Source organism: Paramormyrops kingsleyae, chromosome 1, assembly GCF_048594095.1.
Source record: "Paramormyrops kingsleyae isolate MSU_618 chromosome 1, PKINGS_0.4, whole genome shotgun sequence".
Lineage (NCBI taxonomy): Eukaryota > Metazoa > Chordata > Actinopteri > Osteoglossiformes > Mormyridae > Paramormyrops > Paramormyrops kingsleyae.
In genome coordinates this window covers 51,164,215-51,184,235 of record NC_132797.1, presented here as the reverse complement: position 1 = coordinate 51,184,235, position 20,021 = coordinate 51,164,215, and the positions used below count along the sequence as shown (strand labels likewise).

At 42.2% G+C, this 20,021-nt stretch overlaps 1 protein-coding gene across 16 annotated transcripts in view; it reads right to left on the bottom strand.

The window, feature by feature from the left end:
- The window catches only part of pcnt (pericentrin), a 63,454-nt gene that overhangs the window by 25,930 nt on the left and 17,503 nt on the right, over positions 1 to 20,021 (bottom strand). For 13 of the 16 annotated variants that reach the window (XR_011992970.1, XM_072716383.1, XM_072716350.1 and 10 more), the window contains 14 exons: positions 19,907 to 20,002; positions 17,725 to 17,868; positions 17,415 to 17,640; positions 17,053 to 17,132; positions 16,856 to 16,969; positions 16,650 to 16,695; positions 16,320 to 16,548; positions 16,170 to 16,239; positions 15,135 to 15,191; positions 4,396 to 4,703; positions 3,809 to 4,298; positions 3,442 to 3,618; positions 3,216 to 3,362; positions 3,044 to 3,112 (listed from right to left, as the gene is read on the bottom strand). Coding sequence is in view for 15 of the 16 variants with exons in the window: in XM_072716383.1 (XP_072572484.1) it covers positions 3,044 to 3,112; positions 3,216 to 3,362; positions 3,442 to 3,618; positions 3,809 to 4,298; positions 4,396 to 4,703; positions 15,135 to 15,191; positions 16,170 to 16,239; positions 16,320 to 16,548; positions 16,650 to 16,695; positions 16,856 to 16,969; positions 17,053 to 17,132; positions 17,415 to 17,640; positions 17,725 to 17,868; positions 19,907 to 20,002 (2,253 nt within the window). In the remaining variant the exon portion in view is untranslated. The remainder of the gene's footprint in view (positions 1 to 3,043; positions 3,113 to 3,215; positions 3,363 to 3,441; positions 3,619 to 3,808; positions 4,299 to 4,395; positions 4,704 to 15,134; positions 15,192 to 16,169; positions 16,240 to 16,319; positions 16,549 to 16,649; positions 16,696 to 16,855; positions 16,970 to 17,052; positions 17,133 to 17,414; positions 17,641 to 17,724; positions 17,869 to 19,906; positions 20,003 to 20,021) is intronic. The other 3 variants (XM_072716339.1, XM_072716387.1, XM_072716370.1) reach the window with 2 other exon arrangements.

Below are 20,021 nucleotides of genomic sequence, written 5' to 3'. Positions count from 1 at the left end.
TGTCCAGGCTTGGATGTAACCGGCTTGGATGCAATAAAAGACTGACAATGGAATTCTACACAAGTGTCTTCAGACTCCTGATTTGACTCAAAGGGATTAAAAACGAGAGTAATACCCCAGCCAACACTAAGCATGGCCCACCCCCAGTAACAAGCAGGTCACCCCGCAGCCAACACTCCACGCAGAGCCCACTGTCCCCCCGGGCTGAACAGATCACACCCCAGCTGACCAGACACCACATGGGGGGAAAGACACAGCGGTAGCCTAAAGCGGACATATGCGTCAGGGTGTTTTTTCACTGTATCATGTAGCGACTTTTTTGGTACTTCGAAAGTGCCAGTTTCCCACTGGTGTAAAAACTGGTAGCAGTTCCGAATGACATCACAACAGGAGGTGGGATATTTTGTACTAAATCTGAAAAATGGCTATAGTATTGTTACAGGGCTGGACGATGTGCGATATTAAAACTAATATCACGTCATACACAATTCTTACATCACTAGTCAGCTAAATTAAGATCCCTCTTTTTAATTGCCTTCAATTCAGTACAGATATTATAGCACAGGGAGTTTAAGTTTCACTAAAACAATTCTTTTGTCATGGGGCATTTACCTTCGCTGCTTTTGCACGAGTGCCGCATTTGTTGTCTGAGAACCACAATCATTTCATCCTTGCTGTTTAAATCTAGACTGGTTTGGGGTATTTTTTTAAAGCAAAAATTTCATAAATTTCTCATAAACAAATTCACATTGCTATATTCACAAAAAAAAAACACATAACTGATTGCATGCTGTCATAGTATATTAAACAAAACCCTTCAGGGTTTGCACACTCTTCGATCAACAAATTTCCATGACTTTCAAGCTAAATTTCCAAGAATCAATTCAAAGTTTTTCAACCCATTCAGGAAAAGTGTTCCAAGTTGTGTGATTGTAATGGTGTCATGCAGTGATTAACATGTACTGTGTGTAGAGGAACAAGGTGTTATGATCTTGCATTCATCCTTTGGATATGGTTGTATGTTGCAGTGCATATAATTTCACTGATATATATGGTGCTTTACACTCTTGTTCAGATACACACTACAAAAAAAGTTGTATAGTTTAATTTCCATCTGATCTAATAATGGTGAGCTGAACAATAATTAACCACTTTTAAACACTCTTTTCTAGCTACCAGATAGAAAGTCATTAATCTATTCCTTACATTTGCAGTTACAAGAAACAATTACAGTGGTACCTCGGTTCTCGAACTCACTAGAACTCGAATTTCTTGAAAGTCGAACAAACCAGCTTGACCTAGAACTCGATCTGAATATCAGTCGAACCATGAACGCTGACCTAATATAAATTGTACGCGCCAGGAAATGAGTCATACTACAATGCAATTCTTACTTGAATGCCTTCTTCACAGACTGGACGATTAACCAAATAAAGCAGCGCAACATTACAGTAACTCACAATAAATAAACCACTAACTTACGTGTTAATATTAGAGCATTTATTTAAACTTTATTTTACCAGGTAAATTAACTGAAAACCAGTTCTCACTGCTTTACGTGATAATCGGGAGAAATAGCAGATTACGCATCGGAACTGCCTGGGATACAAACATCATGGGTGTAACTAAACTCTTCAGCCAATAAGGGCAAAGATGTGTCGTCACGGAGGCGGTTCCAGTTTGTGCAGGCGGGTGAGAAGTCGCAATGCATTGCGTCAGGATCAGAATGCGTTGCTTTAAGCCAGCGCTGTAAGCAAGTCGAACGCACCCAATGACTGGACTGGGGAAACAAACTGAAACGCGGACTTAATACAGAGGACTAATGACAACAACCAGAAACAGCTGATCACATGGGGATCCCACACGAGGTTAACGAGGGGGCGTGGCACACGGAAGGAGCGGACGATCGGGGCAGGACAGGGGTAATGTTGGGATAAGATCTTTATCGTTTTGGAAGCCATTAAGAAAAAAATGCTCTTCTTGTTTTATCCTGTTCATTTTGTGTTTAAATGCTTAAAAAAAAAAAAAAAAAAAAAAAAAACATTTAGGTGTAATTTTGGGGGGCCGGGAACCAATTAATTGGTTTTCCATTATTTCTTATGGGAAAAATTCAATCAGAACTCAAACTTTTTAGGATTTGATCCGGAGTCCGGAACGGATTAAGTTCGAGAACCGAGGTACCGCTGTACTGAGTTGTAAAAGTTAGTACTAAAAGACTTATTTGAATTATTTGTGCATGTCGTTATAATTACCCTAACGTGACATAAGTGTGATGTACAGGTAAGAACAAAAGTAAGAACAAAATAATAATAATAGCCATAAAATAATGCCACAGTGCATTTCACATGTAAACATGTAAGAAGGAAGGTCCTTGGGTGTGTGTCACAGCAGTTAGCATTAGTGTGGAAGCTAGAAATGACTTTACAGAAGTGTTTATTTTACATATTAAATTTGTCCCTTCCAGTAACCACTTTAAATCGACTGACTCTCTCTCTCTCACACTCACACCTATTTTCACACTGACTGATACTTGGAATAATTTACAGATTCTGTATCTAAACTTCTCTGCTAGCTTATACTTGTAGCAGAGCAATCTTTTCCACAGGTAGCTGTGCATTGTGGTGTCTCATAACACCAAACATCTTTTGTGCTGTCTGATATTTGGACTTCATATGATGTTTACACATTCTACTCAAGTTAATATTTATTATATATAAAAATATTTCTTTTAGCATTGTCTATAAGACCACATTAAATGTTTGACATTGACAATGCACATACACCTTTTTTTGTTTATAGCATGTAATATTTCAACTTTACACATTCTATAACATGTTGGGTACACTTCTAGATAACATTTCAAGTCCCACTACAAAGTACCAAAGAAGTACCCCAGTTGGTTTGGCACTTTTGGTACTGGTACTTGGCAGAAAGTCAACAGAAAAGGGAAAGCACCAAGAGAACCATACCAAAAGATTTGTACTTGGTGCGGTGAAAAAGCCCCCTCAGGTGAAGCTGAGCTAGAGGCACTTCGGTGTGGTACCTGTGAAAGCTCCAGGTCCACCTCCTGCTGTGGCTGATGGCTTTGCTGGTGCTCTTTGCTCAGCTGCCTCTGCACAGTACAAGGTTTGTGAGGTCACAGAGCACAGCAGCTGACATGGCTACAGGCTACCCCACATGTACCACATCTCCCCAGGAAGAGCAGAAGCCTTTACCTCCAGCTGAGAGACCAGCAGCTTCTGCTCCTGTGCCTGGGACTGTAACACTTCCATCTCCACCTGGAAACGCTCCTTCTGACGCCTCGCTTCCTCCAGCTCCCTGTGGAGGGCCTCCAGCTCATGGGCTGATTCACCACTAAGCTCCTGATACAAGGGGGCACAATGTTAACCAGGAGGCACGCAGAGCAAATTTTGGTCAAGACAAGATCACACTGCCACTGACCTGCAGCTGCTGCTGTGCCCGTGGGGCTTGTACCTCTGCCTGCTGCCTCAGCTCCTGAAGGGTGGTGCTATGCTGGTTCTCCAGGGCAAGCACTTCCTGCTGCAGCACCCCCAGAGCTGCAACACACTCCTCCTCCAGGGCCTGTCGCTGGGAAGCCAGGGACCCTGCCAGCTCGACCTGCAGCAGGTAGTCTCACACTCAGCATAAGTTATCGACATTCAGCAATTGCAGAGACATTTAACAGACCTTTTATAAATACATCTAAACATTTCAATACAAAATTATGCAGCTGTTTTCTCAACATACAAGTTTTCTGGACTTGCTGTCTCTGCCTGTTATTTCAATGACTCATGCAGCAGGTCCTCACTTTATGAGCCTGGCCCAGCTCCACTGCCATGCCGGTAAACTTTTCCATGTAGGCCTGGGCCAACTGTCGCCTAAGCTCCTCCAGCTTGGCCACATGGCTGCTCCTCTCCACGTGCAGCATGGCCTCCTTCTCACAACAGATTGACTCCAGCGCCTCCATGTTAGACAGCAGTCTGCCTTGCACCTCCTCCTCTCTCCAATGTTCAGCATGTAGCTCTGCCTCACATGTTTCCAACTGAACCATGTTTGGTTCTTGCAGAATCGTCTCTAGGGACTCAAGCTCCACCTGGTGTTTGCTACTCACGTCAACCTCCAGCAACTCAAGCTCTCCCTTAAGTCTGATACAAAGCCTGGGTTCCAGCTGTTCCATTCTAAGCACGTACATCTCCAGCAGAGACCTCAACACCTCCAACTCCTCCCTGTGAGTCTTCCTCAGACGACTGAGGTCATGCTCACACTGCTGGGCTAGCTGTCTCTGCTCTTCCTTCAATCTGCACACAAAGATATTAACAAAACCCAGGAGCTAAAGTCAGCTTAATGTGATGTGGGGTTTCAATTAACCCTCCCTGCTAGCCTGGTGCCCCTCACCTGGCCTCTGTCTGCTTCTCACGAAGAGACACATGCTTCTTCACCTTCTGCATCATGTTTTTTCGCTCACTCTGCAGCTGGCCAAAGATTTTCTGTGCTATGGCAGAGATCTGCAGACTGTACTCATCATCAAGCTGGTCTTGCAGGGCATGTCCGGTCCATTCTTTCTCCAAGTGTTGCTCCTGGACCCAAGGCTCCTCTGCAGCATCCTTCTGTAGGTCCTCTTGCTGGACGAGATGGCACTCTGCATTCTTCCGCTCTTCCCCATGAGCTCCTTCTTCCACACCCGGTTCAAAATCCTGCTTCAGCTGCCAACAACAACGCCATTAGCAATGAGGTCAGGCACCTTGACGCAAGCAAGAATGGTTTGGTCTTGTATTTTTACAACACTAGAATACTAAGGTCACACTGAAATCTCAGCAATAAACAGCTTAAAACAAATATTCTCAAGCTTACTTTCTGCAATACTGTACTTTGCTGAGAACTTGTTCCACATACTTAACTTTATTTAAGACTACCTGGCTGTGGTCAGCCTCCCTGCTGACCTGGACTAGATATGCTTTGTGTTCTTGCGCCAGTGCTTGGACCCTGTCCAATTTGTAGTTTTATTACCATGCAGACACCGGTGCAGACCAGAAAATACAACAAACGGATTCGTTTTACAGCGTTTTACTATTTTATTTTCTGCGGACAACGCTTCTTGGGAATGAAGGGAGGTACGGATTTTAAGACTTGGGTAAATTAAATTTAAAACCTAGAATGAAAATCTGTGCATTTTTAAGACATTTTAAGGCCTTACATTTAACTTTCTGAATTTTAGACTTTTTAAGACCCCGCGGGAACCCTGTATTAATACTGTCCAGTGGTTCTTAAACCTCTAATTTTCCAATCCTATCCTGCTCAGAGAAAACAAGATCAAGATTGGTAGGGGTGTTAAACTGAGTAAAAAAACAATCCTGTACTAATTCCACCATCTCAAGTTCATTTACAGAAGAGCCACTGAATCCCAGGTAAAGTAAAATCACCCATAACCACCACATTTTTATTACTCATAATTAGGGGTGCACCGATCGATCGGCGCACCGATCGATCGGCCTCGATCACGTTAATTTGAGGGGATCAGAAATCGACCATATTCCCATGAGATCCACCGATCTTAGTTATATGCTTTTAACTCTTTGGGGTCGAGTATGTCGTCGACGACATCGCGTACTTTTCGCGTCTATTTCAGTTTATAAATATCTCGCTGAAATCTTAATGTATAATCATGAAAAAAAAACGCTGGCTAAATCCGTAATCTGTCTTCTTTTCAAAACGTCCATTGTCGGAAGTATTAAAGTTTTTTTAATTAGGTTAAATCGGCAAAAAAGTAAACCATGTCATCTTACTTTGTTTTACCTGCATCGGGGGCGCGTAGTACCGCTCTCACCCGAAGATCGCTATTCACATTCTAAATAGCCGCATTAGCGCGTATTCAAATCGCATTCGCATGGTAATTTGATTAACAGCGCAACGGTGAAACGCGATCCAGATACATCCCCTTCAGCGCCATAAAAAGGGGGTTGGGGACGTGGCCAGGTGACAATGGCTCATTCATACACATGAAAGTTGCTACATATTCAATGAAAGGAGCCAGAAATAGTTACATGAGTTAGGTTTTTCTTATTTATTTATCCAAATTAATGTTGCATCTACACCATTTAGTCATCTTCATGTAGCCAAGACTTTGGTGATCAGATATCTGGGATCAAAACAAACTGCCAGCATTGCTTACTATGTACTTTTATAATGTTTCTGCAAGTGTTCCAAACTGCATTTTGCAATGTCTATACTTTGATGTCAAATTTTAAACTTAACAAAAATCTGACATATTTACAATATATATTAAAATAAAGATGAGTGTAATGGCAAAACAAATATATAAGAAATAATTTATTTGCCATGAATTAAGTGTGATGAAATGTGTGATCATGCCCCAGTCAGTGAAAGTGTATTTCCTACCGCTAGGCCCCAGAGGGTTAAATCAGCCTTTTCTCCCATTCCCGAGAGAGGTGCAGTGCAGGCTGCCTCCCTCCCTATTTTTTGGACAAGTGTGTCATAACAGCTATATATATATATATTTTTTTTTTACAAAATTAGAGAAATTAAAGTCTGGAAGAAAAAATATGATTTTGTAGTTCAAACAGCAATGCTCATTTATATGTTCATTTATATTTGAGGACACTACCTCATGTTTTGTGAGTATTCATATCAATTTACTCAATAAAAATGGAAACATTGAAGTAACTGTCTTTTAGTTATGAAAGAAACAAGATCGGCAAAAAAAAATCGAGATCGGCAGGTAAGGTTGCCTAAGGATCGGTGATCGTTGATCGGCCAGAAAACTGCAATCGGTGCACCCCTACTCATAATACTGATATCGTCATATAACATTCTGCTTTCCTCTGCAACTACATTAGGTGCTCTATCACAAACACTGACAATTAGGCCATTTGAGTTTTCAGCCTCTGGTTTTACCCATACAGCTTCTGTACTTTTAATTTTATCAGTGAGCTCCCTTGCCTGCAAGTTCTCTTTTATGTACAGTGGTCTCTCGTTAAACGCGGGAATTAAGTTCTAAAAATAACCCGCAATAGGCGAAATCCATGAAGTAGTGAGCTTTATTTTTTATAATTATTATAGATGTTTTAAGGCTGTAAAACCCCTCACTACACACTTTATACACTTTTCTCAGACAGGCATTAACATTTTCACACTTTTCTCTCGTTTAAACACTCTCAAAGTTCAAACCTTCATAGAAAAATAAGTCCAGTATTATAGAATGAAACCAAAGATCAAAACCTGTTTTCAGGCCCAAACATTTGTTTGAGAAATAGAAATATAAACGTTTTCCTATAAATAATAATGATGGATTTTAGAACTAACGAATTTAATTTTAACGATCAACCTACGAGGTTGGACACAAATTAATAGTGACTCACAAGTATTTCACAGTTCCTCTGACCGCGCCTCTTCGTTCTGGCGCCGCAGGACGCATGCAAAATTGCACTAAAAAAAATCCGCGAAAAGTGAACCGCGTTATAGCAAGGGACCACTGTATACTGCAACACCACCGCCCTTCTTACCTATCCGGTCACTACAGAACAACAAGCAATCATTCATATTATACTCTTCTCCATCATTGACACTCATCCATGTTTGTTATTCCTATAATGTCATAAGAGTCTGAATAATAATAATAAAAGCCTCTAGATCATGAATTTTCTAACAATACTTTCTAATACTTATAATAATACTTTTCTAAAACTCACTAAGCTTATCTGCGCCTTCTATAAATTTTTCCTACAGATCAGCCCTCCTGGCCGTGCCTATGTCGTTGGTGCCAATATGCACCACAGCCACTGGATCCACCCCGGCTGGGGCCAAAAGCCTGTGCACACAATCCGGAAGGTCCCCTACCTGGGCATCAGGTAGGCAAGACACTGTACGGGAACCTCTATCATGGGTTGTCTGTCTGTCTGTCATGTGATGTGATTGTACAAATCAATATAACAAGAAATAGAAGTAATGTTATTACATACTACTGAAAACCAAATAAGTCTGACATGGATTTGTCACATATGGCCAATAGGTACAGACCAGTGGCAATACCGATCTGATATGCACTTCTGAGGACAGCGAAGGCAAACCTGCCCCGGTGCATCAGAGATGCAAAGTGCACGTTTGGGTGCAGGATCCACAGGCACTTCAGTGACACAAAGCGCATGTGGCAGGGCATGAAGACTATCACTGATTACAAGACCCCAAAGCAGCCCTGTGACAGTGATGACTCTATCCCTGATGTGCTGAATAACTTTTCCGTAGTTTGCTGCAATAAAGGACACATTTGTGAAGACCATCCTCCAACCTGATGCCATGTCTCTCCACTGCAGATGTCAGACAACATACCAGTCTGTGTACTCAGGGAGTATGGAAACCAGCTGGCAGATGTCCTTGCGGACATCTTCAACATCTCCCTGAGCCAAGCAGTCCTTCCTAGGTGATTTAAGGCTACCATCATCATTCCAGTGCCTAAGAAGACTACAGTCTTGTGTCTCAACAACTACTGCCAAATAAAGTTTGACCAAATAAAGTCATGACACCTGTCATGAAGTGCTTTGAGAGGCTAGACATGAGGTACACGAAAACCAGACTGTCTGCCCCACCAGAACCACTTCAGGTTGCCTACCGCCCAAACTGCTCCATGGAGGATGCCATATTATCCACCTTACACGTGGCTCTCACCCACCCAGAGAAAAAGGATGCATATGTGAGAATTAGGGCTGCACGATTTGGGGAAAATATCGAATCGCGATTTTTCTGACAAATTGCGATAATGATTTGATTTGCGATTAAATTTTTTTAATGTCAAGCTTCAGTTCAGCATTCAGTGTGTAGTAATTTTAAAACATATGACGCAGCATGAGATACCATCAGTATTAACTGGTCTATATTCTAATGCAAGGATGAGAATTTAAAGATGTGATGTGTCAAGTTAAATAAAGTAATAATGAAAACAATTGCAGCAAAAAGAAAAATAGCGATCTTGCAGGTAACGCTTATTACCCTCCTAATAACACTATAACCGCCTTTTCCCACGCCAATGAACAAGCAAGAACTACTTCGGTGTATGCAGCCCTTTTGTTTGCGCTATTGTGTTGTTAGCTGCTGTTATTAACACTAATAACACTCAAAAAACCATAAGTTTGCAAACCCTACAGACTATTTACAAGGTAATAAAACTTACATACGTGTAAATGTGTGTGCAGAACAGAGAACAGAAAATCTAACTCCATGCAGCTGACCCAAGTTTCCAACCCGCCATTTTATTTTAAATGAGAAGTAAAATGCAGTTTTCGACTGAAGCAGCTTATCATTACTTTGCATTGTTACTCGGACAAATACAAAACAAATGATTAAACATTATATGCGTCGCTTTTTGTATGTTTTCTAAATAAGACCGCGTGCCCATACCCAACTGTAATAGCGATTAAAGCGATCTATTCTTTTAGTATTTATGTTAAAGCAAGACTTTTATTTTATTACTGTTGTTGGATTAATCTTTCGAAACACTTTAATAAGCACAAAAACATATGACATAAACACCACTGTATTATGGGTTTTATGGCTTTTTTGGGGGGTCACCGACTCCACTGCTGAAAGAATTACTGACTGTCTCATTGTTGTTTTGATGGGTTAGCGGTATACTAATGCTATTGCCTATTAACAAAAACCAAAAGTATGATAAGTATATTGCAGCTGGTGTTTAAAAGGAGCTCGCCGATTCTACTGATGATAGGACCTTTCTGAAACAATCTCGGACCATGAAATAGGAAGGCAATTCACTTATAGCTCAGTAGCGGAATCAGTATTTTTCCATACCGCGAATGTAACATTTTCCTTGGGTTTCACGTGTTTGCTGTTTGTGGGCCTGTACGCCTTCTTGGGCCACTTCTGATTGGTGAGCATGACTGTCACACAGGGAGCATGGCATGAATTTGTAAAACTATTCTCACAGCAGTTTTAAATCCTGGGTCCGATGTGCTGTATAATGTATATCCAAAATCGCGATTTGAGACAACGCGATTAGCAAATCGCAAAAATCGCGATTTAGGATATACATTATACAGCACGTCGGACCCAGGGTTTAAAACTGCTGTGAGAATAGTTTTACAAATTCATGCCATGCTCCCTGTGTGACAGTCATGCTCACGATTTCGATTTGAAATCAATAAATCGTGCAGCCCTAGTGAGAATGCTGTTCATGAACTTTAGTTCACCTTTCAACACTACTATCCCACAGCAGACAATGACTGAGACGCCTGTCAGTACACAGCCGCACCATCTCCAGGACCATCACACTAAGCACCGGCATCCCCCCCGGCTGTCTCCTCAGCTCGTTCCTCTTCACCTTGCTGACTCATGACTGTACTGCACAGTACAGTTCTAACAGCACCATCAAGATTGCTGATGATTCCACAGTGCTGGGCTTCAACAGCAACGGTGAGTCAGTTTATAGGGAAGAAGTGAAGCAACTAGCGGACTGACGTAAAGATAATTTGCTTCTGAACTTGGATAAGATGAAAGAAATGATTGCTGACTTCAGGAAAGTTCGTGCTGTACACTCCACTGTATATCGAGGGCTCAGCTTTTAGAGCTCTTTTGGAGTTAAAATATTGAAAGAAGCTATTAATGTCAGGACCAAATTTCACCTGATGAGGGTCCAGGTGAGATCATCCAACACCACCTCTTGGCCAAGAAAGCACAGCAGTGACTGCATTTCTTATGGTAGCTGAAGGCGGCAAGCCTCCCACCCCCAATCTTCACCACATTCTACAGGAGAACTATTGAGTGTGTCCTAACCAGATGTATCACTACCTGGTTTTGGGAACTGCAACGTCCCTGACCGCAAGTCCGAGGAGAGGAGAGCAGAATAAAGTTTAAAGAAGTACTTAATATATCTAACGACTTCCAGACATTCTTTCCACTGTGTCTCCTCTGATATATAGAGCTGATAATCAGGCTCCTTTGTTTTGGATGTGTTGAGTGCCAGGTTGTTAATGTAGCACCATTTTGATAGTTTGCTGACCATGTCCCAATAGGCAGACTCCTCACCATTGCGCATCAGTCCTACCACAGTGGTGTCATCAGCAAACAGCTCAAACAGTCCTGGCTCAAACAGTCCCCCAGGCATGGATTAGGTAGTCACCACAGCTGATGTTAGGAGTATTATTCACAAAGGTTCACATTCTTCCTTCCAATTTCTTCTATCTGTAACCCTTGTGTGAAGGAGATCCTTCAAATTAGAAGTACAAATTTCAAAACAAATAAAAAAGTGTGCAAATCACTATAAATGATTACTATAAATGATAAATCAATATAAAACAGATACAGTTACAGAATGCAGTGACACACGTTATTGGGATGCTGAGGTAGGCATTAGCTTCGGCATCTCCATATGGTAAAGTAACGTTATGTGTTACGAGTTTCCATAGACCATACATAATTACTACACCTCGTCATGCAACCACTTACGATGAGTATTACTAACGTAGTTGTAGTATTTTGTATTTTGATGCTTTCAGTTGCTATTTGAACACACTGAGTTGTCTCCATGGTGTCAGATATTATAAACTAGTTCCAGATAAAGACTTTAGTGTAATGTTTTTAGTACTGACTTTATTCATTTACTTTCAGGTAATCATTTAGACATTTAGATGCATTGTTAAACGGATAACGTAGATGCAGCTCAGGTTCAGAGAGACCATATGTTAACACCCCCAGGGACAAAGCAGCAGACAGGCCAAAGAAAAGAAGTGGTCAAGAGGCAGGTCCAGCCAACCACGTCTGCTGCCTCAGGCAGTTCATGCAGCAGACTGGAGGATAATATGGCCAGGTTTGAATCTCTTGAAAATTTAAAGCAATGAAGAAAAGTTTACAAGAAATTCTTTCTTATAATTTTGAATAATGTTAAAAGGTATGTTTATCGTTTAACAAGTCATCTTAAAGACTGTTTTACATTTCAGTAACCAAAAGGCAGAGTTTCCCCGCTAGTCAACAATCTGCGTTTGTCGTAGAGGACCCTGACCTTTTTGTCAAGAGGCCTATTAAACAGGCGAAAACTTTTCATGTCGCGTTCGATTTTGTTGTAGTGCGTCATTATAGGGGGATTATTCCTACATCCTCCGATGTAGTTTTCAATCAATCCGATCATACTGTCAAAGTTTGCCTTTTGACAGGTTTCGTAACTTATAGTTATACCCTTACATTTTAACTGTGATTAATGGACAATTCAGTGTGTCCCCATGTGAAGATATTTTTTAATAAATCAATTCCCAAAGGGGCATTAAATTGCAGTACTATAGAACAGAATAGTCTAACCCACAATGTTCAAATAGCAACTGAAAGCATCAAAATACAAAATGTAACTCTCATCGTAAGTGGTTGCATGACGAGGTGTAGTAATTATGTATGGTCTATGGAAACTCGTAACACATGATAACGTTACTTTACCGTATGGAGATGCCGAAGCTAATGCCTACCTCAGCATCCCAATAACGTGTGTCGCTGCATTCTGTAACTATCTGTTTTATATTGACGGGGAAACAGGCAAGGGGGCAATGAGAACTGGTGAAATTATATTTATAACATAGATAGACTTCATCCGCCAATAGCGTTCGCTGTCAGAAACGGCATGACTCCGCCCCCAAACTGTCAAAATCTCCTCCCGGCAGAATGCGAACGCAGAAATTTCCCTCGAGCACAGAGAGCAACCAAAGGATATTATGATGAATGCGCACGCAGCTCTTCGTCCTGTGCTTGCGAGTTTCACTTTAGCGCTCGCGAGTGGCATATTTACACGTGTGAGTTTTGACTTTGCGCTCGCGAGTGGCATATTTACGTGTGGTAGTTTTGACTCTAATGTGACGCCATAAATGTTCGATTGACTCACACAAGCACACAACCAAGAGGGGCTGTGCGATACGACCAAAATCTCATATCCCGATACAATTAATCTCATATCCTAATAATGATATACATCAAAGCTGCACCTCGTATTTATTGTATTTTTCTACAGATCAGCTACAGTAGTAATTGGACAAAAATCTGCAAATATGGATCAAGGTCATAAATTACATAAATATTTATGAATAGTAATATATTTTTGATTTTGATTCCCCACAGATCAGCTGCAGTATACAAAGCCACTAAGAGCTCTGGGTGGGAAAATATTTTTTGAAATAGTTTTGCATTCCCTCGCAATACTTTTCCATTACTAATTACTGTACTGTGTCCATTAATATTTTTCGTTACTATTAACTGTACTAAAGACCTTTGGAAAACCAAAAGCTTGCTTTTGATTGGATATTACAGAAAACTGAATATAAAGCCAACTTTACTGTGGAGTCATAGTAAGGTTTAAACCCGAACCCACTTTCGGTTATACCTCCCTGCAATTCTCGCTTGATGACGTACACTATATTGCCAAAAGTATTGGGACATCCCTCCAAATCATTGAATTCAGGTGTTCCAATCACTACCATAGACACAGGTGTAAAAGACTTGCAGATTGCTTCTACAAACATTTGCGAAACAATGAGTTGCTCTCAGGAGCTCAGTGAATTGAAGCATGGTACCATGATAGGATGCCACCTGTGCAATAAGTCCATTCGTGAAATTTCCTCACTATTAAATATTCCACGGTCAAATGTTACTGGTATTATAACAATGTGGAAGCAATTAGGAACAACAGCAACTCAGCCATGAAGTGGTAGGCCAGGTAAAATCACAGAGTGGGGACAACGCATGCTGAGGCACACAGTGTGCAGAAGTCGCCCACTGTCTGCAGAGTCAATAGGTACAGACCTCCAAAGTTCAGGTGGCCTTCAGATTAGCTGACAAATCACGCTTCTCCGTCTGGCAATCCGATGGACGAGTCTGGGTTTGGCATTTGCCAGGAGAATGGTACTTGCCTGACTGCATTGTGTAGAATTTAAAGTTTGGTGGAGGGGTTTATGGTTGTTTTTCAGGCGTTGGGCTTGGCCCCTTAGTTCCAGTAAAAGGAACTCTTAATGTTGCAGCATTTAAAGTCATTTTGGACAATATTCTGCTCCCAACTTTGTGGGAACAGTTTGGGGCTGTTCCAACATGACTGCGCACATGTGCACAAAGCAAGGTCCATAAGGACATTGATGAGCGAGTCTGGTGTGGAGGAACTTGACTGGCCTGCACAGACCCTGACCTCAACCTGATAGAACACCTTAGCAATGAATTAGAGTGGAGACTGCGAGCCAGGCCTTCTCGTCCAACATCAGTGCCTGACCTCACAAATGCTCTACTGGAAGAATGGTCAAAAATTCCCATAAACAGCAAAACCTTGTGGACAGCCTTCCCAGGAGAGTTGAAGCTGATATAGCTGCAAAGGGTGGGCCAACTCCATATTAAAGCCTATGTATTAAGAATGGGATGTCATTAAAGTTCATGTGTGCATAAAGGCAGGTTTCCCAATACTTTTGGCAATATAGTGTATGTGGGGATATACGGAACTATACCGAAATATTCCAGAAAACAGGTTAAAACCTTAACTCCAAAACCATGGTGAAGCTAGCTTTATATTCATATATTTTATATACACTCACCTAAAGGATTATTAGGAACACCTGTTCAATTTCTCATTAATGCAATTATCTAATCAGCCAATCACATGGCAGTTGCTTCAATGCATTTAGGGGTGTGGTCCTGGTCAAGACAATCTCCTGAACTCCAAACTGAATGTCAGAATGGGAAAGAAAGGTGATTTAAGCAATTTTGAGCGTGGCATGGTTGTTGGTGCCAGACGGGCCGGTCTGAGTATTTCACAATCTGCTCAGTTACTGGGATTTTCACGCACAACCATTTCTAGGGTTTACAAAGAATGGTGTGCAAAGAGAAAAACATCCAGTATGCAGCAGTCCTGTGGGCGAAAATGCCTTGTTGATGCTAGAGGTCAGAGGAGAATGGGCCGACTGATTCAAGCTGATAGAAGAGCAACTCTGACTGAAATAACCACTCGTTACAACAGAGGTATGCAGCAAAGCATTTGTGAAGCCACAACACGCACAACCTTGAGGCGGATGGGCTACAACAGCAGAAGACCCCACCGGGTACCACTCATCTCCACTACAAATAGGAAAAAGAGGCTACAATTTGCACAAGCTCACCAAAATTGGACAGTTGAAGACTGGAAAAATGTTGCGTGGTCTGATGAGTCTCGATTTCTGTTGAGACATTCAAATGGTAGAGTCAGAATTTGGCGTAAACAGAATGAGAACATGGATCCATCATGCCTTGTTACCACTGTGCAGGCTGGTGGTGGTGGTGTAATGGTGTGGGGGATGTTTTCTTGGCACACTTTAGGCCCCTTAGTGCCAATTGGGCATCGTTTAAATGCCACGGCCTACCTGAGCATTGTTTCTGACCATGTCCATCCCTTTATGACCACCATGTACCCATCCTCTGATGGCTACTTTCAGCAGGATAATGCACCATGTCACAAAGCTGGAATCAATTCAAATTGGTTTCTTGAACATGACAATGAGTTCACTGTACTAAAATGGCCCCCACAGTCACCAGATCTCAACCCATTAGAGCATCTTTGGGATGTGGTGGAACGGGAGCTTCGTGCCCTGGATGTGCATCCCACAAATCTCCATCAACTGCAAGATGCTATCCTATCAATATGGGCCAACATTTCTAAAGAATGCTTTCAGCACCTTGTTGAATCAATGCCACGTAGAATTAAGGCAGTTCTGAAGGCGAAAGGGGGTCAAACACCGTATTAGTATGGTGTTCCTAATAATCCTTTAGGTGAGTGTACAATTTCTATATATTGTCCCCCATAGATTAATGCTTAAAGCACACTTTACAGGAAATGTCTATTATTTAGGCTTATCCCTGCGGTCAGGTTGCAGCAAAGAGCAATTGGGCAAGTGTACTGGGATCGCAAAACTATTGTGACGAACCATGAAATAAATGATAAATCATAATATGAAACGATAGACATTTTAACTTCGTCATATTGCACAGCCCTACAAACAAGCAGCTTTGTCTGATGCACACAGACAGTAAATCGCACTAGTGCCACTGCAGTAAATTCATTCATTGCACAGCCCAATTTTTTCGGAGCACATGCAACATATGTTGAACTGTATAGTTCTGTCCTAAGGGGGTCTACAACCATGCTGAGCTTCCAGTACCTTGCTGGTGGTAGTGGTGGTATTTCCCACCATGGGGTCCTTCTCCTCCAGCGTCCCATCAGAGTCGACGCTGCAGAACATAAGAGCATGGCTGGTCAGATCCAGCTTGTTTGCAGTGATGGTTACTGAAACAAGGGGGAGGTCTCAAACCTGCCACATGAAGAAGCGGCTTGCTGCAACAGCCTAAGCTGGAGCATAGCCATCTCCTCCTGGTAGCTATCCTCTGTGGTGCGGAGATGCTTTTCAAAACTGATGCACAGGTTCTTCAGTTCCTGTTTGTTGTGTGTCTGGATGGCTTCACACTGCTGAGCAAACTCCTGCTTCAGGTTCACCACAACCTCCACACAGGAGGAGCAAGCTAGAGGCAGGACCTTCAGCTCTGCAGCCAGACCACAGCAGTGATAAGAAGGGAAGCTTTACCACAAGTAAGATCAACTAATGTGGTTATGATTAATTACTAGCATGAAGAATGACCCTCACCTCCCAACCGGGGAAGCTTCTGCTCCAGGCCAGACTTCAGAAACACCTGCCACAAGACCAGAGACAAATAGGTGAGCCACATCACACCAGAGCTTAGAACTACAGAAACCACTGAAAGCCAGAGATCAGCAGTAAAAACTGGAGGGAAAAACACCCAAGTGCAGCCTGGTTCCAGCATGCTGCAAATAATCTAATTCTGCTCTCACCTGCTGCTGCAGACATTGCTCTTTCTCTGCAAATTCCTGCTCCCGGGATGCCAACAGGTCATGCAGGGAGGTCTGAAGCTCAACCCTGGCCCTGTCCTCATTCTGCTTCAAGGCCTTGGAACCAGAAACGCTGCATAACCACTCTGCACCCTGACAAAGCACACTTTGACGATCTGTGGAAGCTCGTCTGGGTTTACCTCCATCTCAGTGGTGTGTTGCTTCTCCAGCAGAGCCTCCTGCTTGGACAGCTTGGCCTCCCACGCCCATTTCATCCCCTCTGGAGGTGTCAAAAAGACCACTTGACCATACAACAACCTAGAGGGAAACACTGATTCCTTCTTTAATGAAGAAACTTAATCACATCAGAAGAATGAACATGAGTGTGTCTAGGAAGAAACCCACAGAGGTTCATTTTAGTCGGGCCCCTGTACTCCTGTGTGGCCCTGGGCTGCATAATCATTCAGCCTTTCTCTCCGATTAAGGCTAGAAAGCCCATACTTCAGTATTGCCATGGGCACTCACCAGACCCAGGGCCCCCATACTACCCAGAGCCACTGACCCAGCTCCTGCTGGTGATCCTCGCCAGTGGCTACCAGCTCCCTCTGGTGACATGTCTGCAGCAAGGTGCTCTCCTGAGCCCAGCGAGCACACAGGCTAGCCTGCAGCTCACTGAGCACCACCACACTATCATGCTGTTGGTCATCCTGAGTCCGCTCCAGTTGGGCCACTTGCTGCTCACCTAGGCTCAGCCACAGGGCCTCCAATTCCAGACCGTGCTGCTCCTGCTTCAAAGATTCACTCTCAGCACTATAAATGCCTGCAGTACCCAGTATATTCACAGGGAGGCAGTACTTGGCACATTTGCTAACCTGTGCCAGGAGCAACTCTGCCTGGTGTGCAGCTTCCAGGCTTTCTTGCAGCTCAGTGCTGAGCTCTGCCCACAGGTGGCTCAACTCCGCCTCCTGTCTGCAGGCCAGCTCCACCCACTCCCTCTCATGTTTCCGCACATGGGCCTCAAGTTAAAAAGCACATAAATGCATAGTTTAAACCAGAACATAACTTAGGCTCAATCCAAAACTATACCCTCAACACTCCGCCTTCATTTCAAGTCACACTCCCGCTGAGTCACCCTCACAACAGTCACCCTCACAACCCTATGCACTTAAACTGAAGGAAATTGTCACAAGAAAGATTTGAGACAGACTTGCCCTCGCAGCGCCTTTTTACAGTCTTCTTTACCGGAAAGAGGAAATGTATTACGTAGTGATTTGACAAAAATGAAGAAGCTGTATTGTATTTTCTTTAATGACATATCAGTTACAGTGGTACCTCAGAACTCGAACTTAATCCGTTCAGAACTCCGGATCGAATTCTAAAAAGTTTGAGTTCTGATCGAATTTTCCCCATAAGAAATAATGGAAGACCAATTAATTGGTTCCTGGTCCCAAAAAATTACACCTAAATGTTTTTTGTAGCATTTAAACACAAAATGAACCGGATAAAACAAGACGAGCATATACTGTACTAAACACATCTAAGCACATTTATCAAAACAGTAATTTGTAAAGTAAGAAAACAAATGTATCCAAACATTGTGTAAATTAAAAAAAAACAATTTGTCCTGCCCCGATCATCCGCTCCTTCCGTGTGCCATGCCCCCTCGTTAACCCCATGTGATCAGCTGTTTCTGGTTGTCATTAGTCCTCTGTATTTTGTCCACGTTTCAGTTTGTTTCCCCAGTCCGGTTATCGTATTGCCTGTCTGCATTTTGCCTGCCTTACCTGTAATTAAACCCCATATTCCCCGATACCCTGACGTCTGCGCCTTTGTCTGCATTCCGTCCCCGCTCGGCACAACAATATTATTATAATTAAATGTATTAATTGTTTATTATTAATATTAAAATAATTAATAAGAAATCTATTTTTAAAAGTATTTTATTATATAATTACTGTTACTGTCTATCATTGTCTAAATGTATTTTTACTGTCAAAATATATGTATTCAGCTACTGTAAACATGCACGATGCTATCACAGTGAAAGCGAGGCTGAGCCTGAAGCGTTTCCCTTTGTTTCTGCTGAGAGATGTACAACATGACTCATTTCCCTGCGCATACAAGTTCTTAGGTCGGCGTTCACGGTTTGACTTCTGAGATTCAGATCGAGTTCTACGTAATTTTTTCCGAACTGGTTGGTTCGACCTAAGAAATTCAAGTTATAATGAGTTCGAGAACTGAGGTACCACTGTATTTAAAAAAGCACACAGTTTATCTAATGCGAGAAGATGGCTAAGCTGTCTTATTGAACTGACTGAGCAATCTGAAGTATGTACACGTGTCATTGGCGATTGTACAATTTCTACCATAGCTAACTTAGTTTACACACAAAACATTATGCATTACTTCTGTACCAAATACCAGATCAGATCTGTAGAGGAAAAAAAACAGGCAAATATGAAACAAATTGTTATTGCTGGTGTGATGTTGATCGAGTTTGCGTACAAACGTTTCTTCGCATGGTTTCTAGTTTGACAAGTACACGAAATCTTGCTTAATCAGATCACGATAAAATCTGTACTGACCAGCTACAAATAGCTGCTTTCCTAATTTTTTTTCTGCAGAGATTAATTATAACATGTAACAGGCTTTCTATTTGTATTTTACAGTGCTGTTAGAATCCAATTATTACATTATCAAGAACATGACATTGTGTATTTTTTTTCTTTTTTCGCGCTGTTCCATTTCCTGTGCGCTAGGAATTGTGGGATATGAAAGTGGAATTGCGCGAGCCACCATCGTTGCTGACTCGCTTCAGGAGGGCATAATCGACCACTCCCCCTTAGCCCTTGCTGCTTTGAGACACACTTCAACATGGCGACAGGTCTCGGGAACACGCAAACTAAGGCGGGATGGTGAGGGGGAGTGTGTAGGGACCAGTTTGGGATTGGGCTTTACTCTACATGACTGCAAGGACTTCTGGGATATGCAAAAAATTTGGTGCTAAATGTACTGCACTGATGACTAGAATACTGAAGCCATCACTTCAAGAACCTTTTTGATGAGCATGATTTGCTCTCTCTGTCTCTTCTCCATTGTGTGCCTCAGTTCTTGTGGCTTGCTCTCCATTTCTTCATGCAGCTTCTTTACCTGGTATAAGACATGGCAT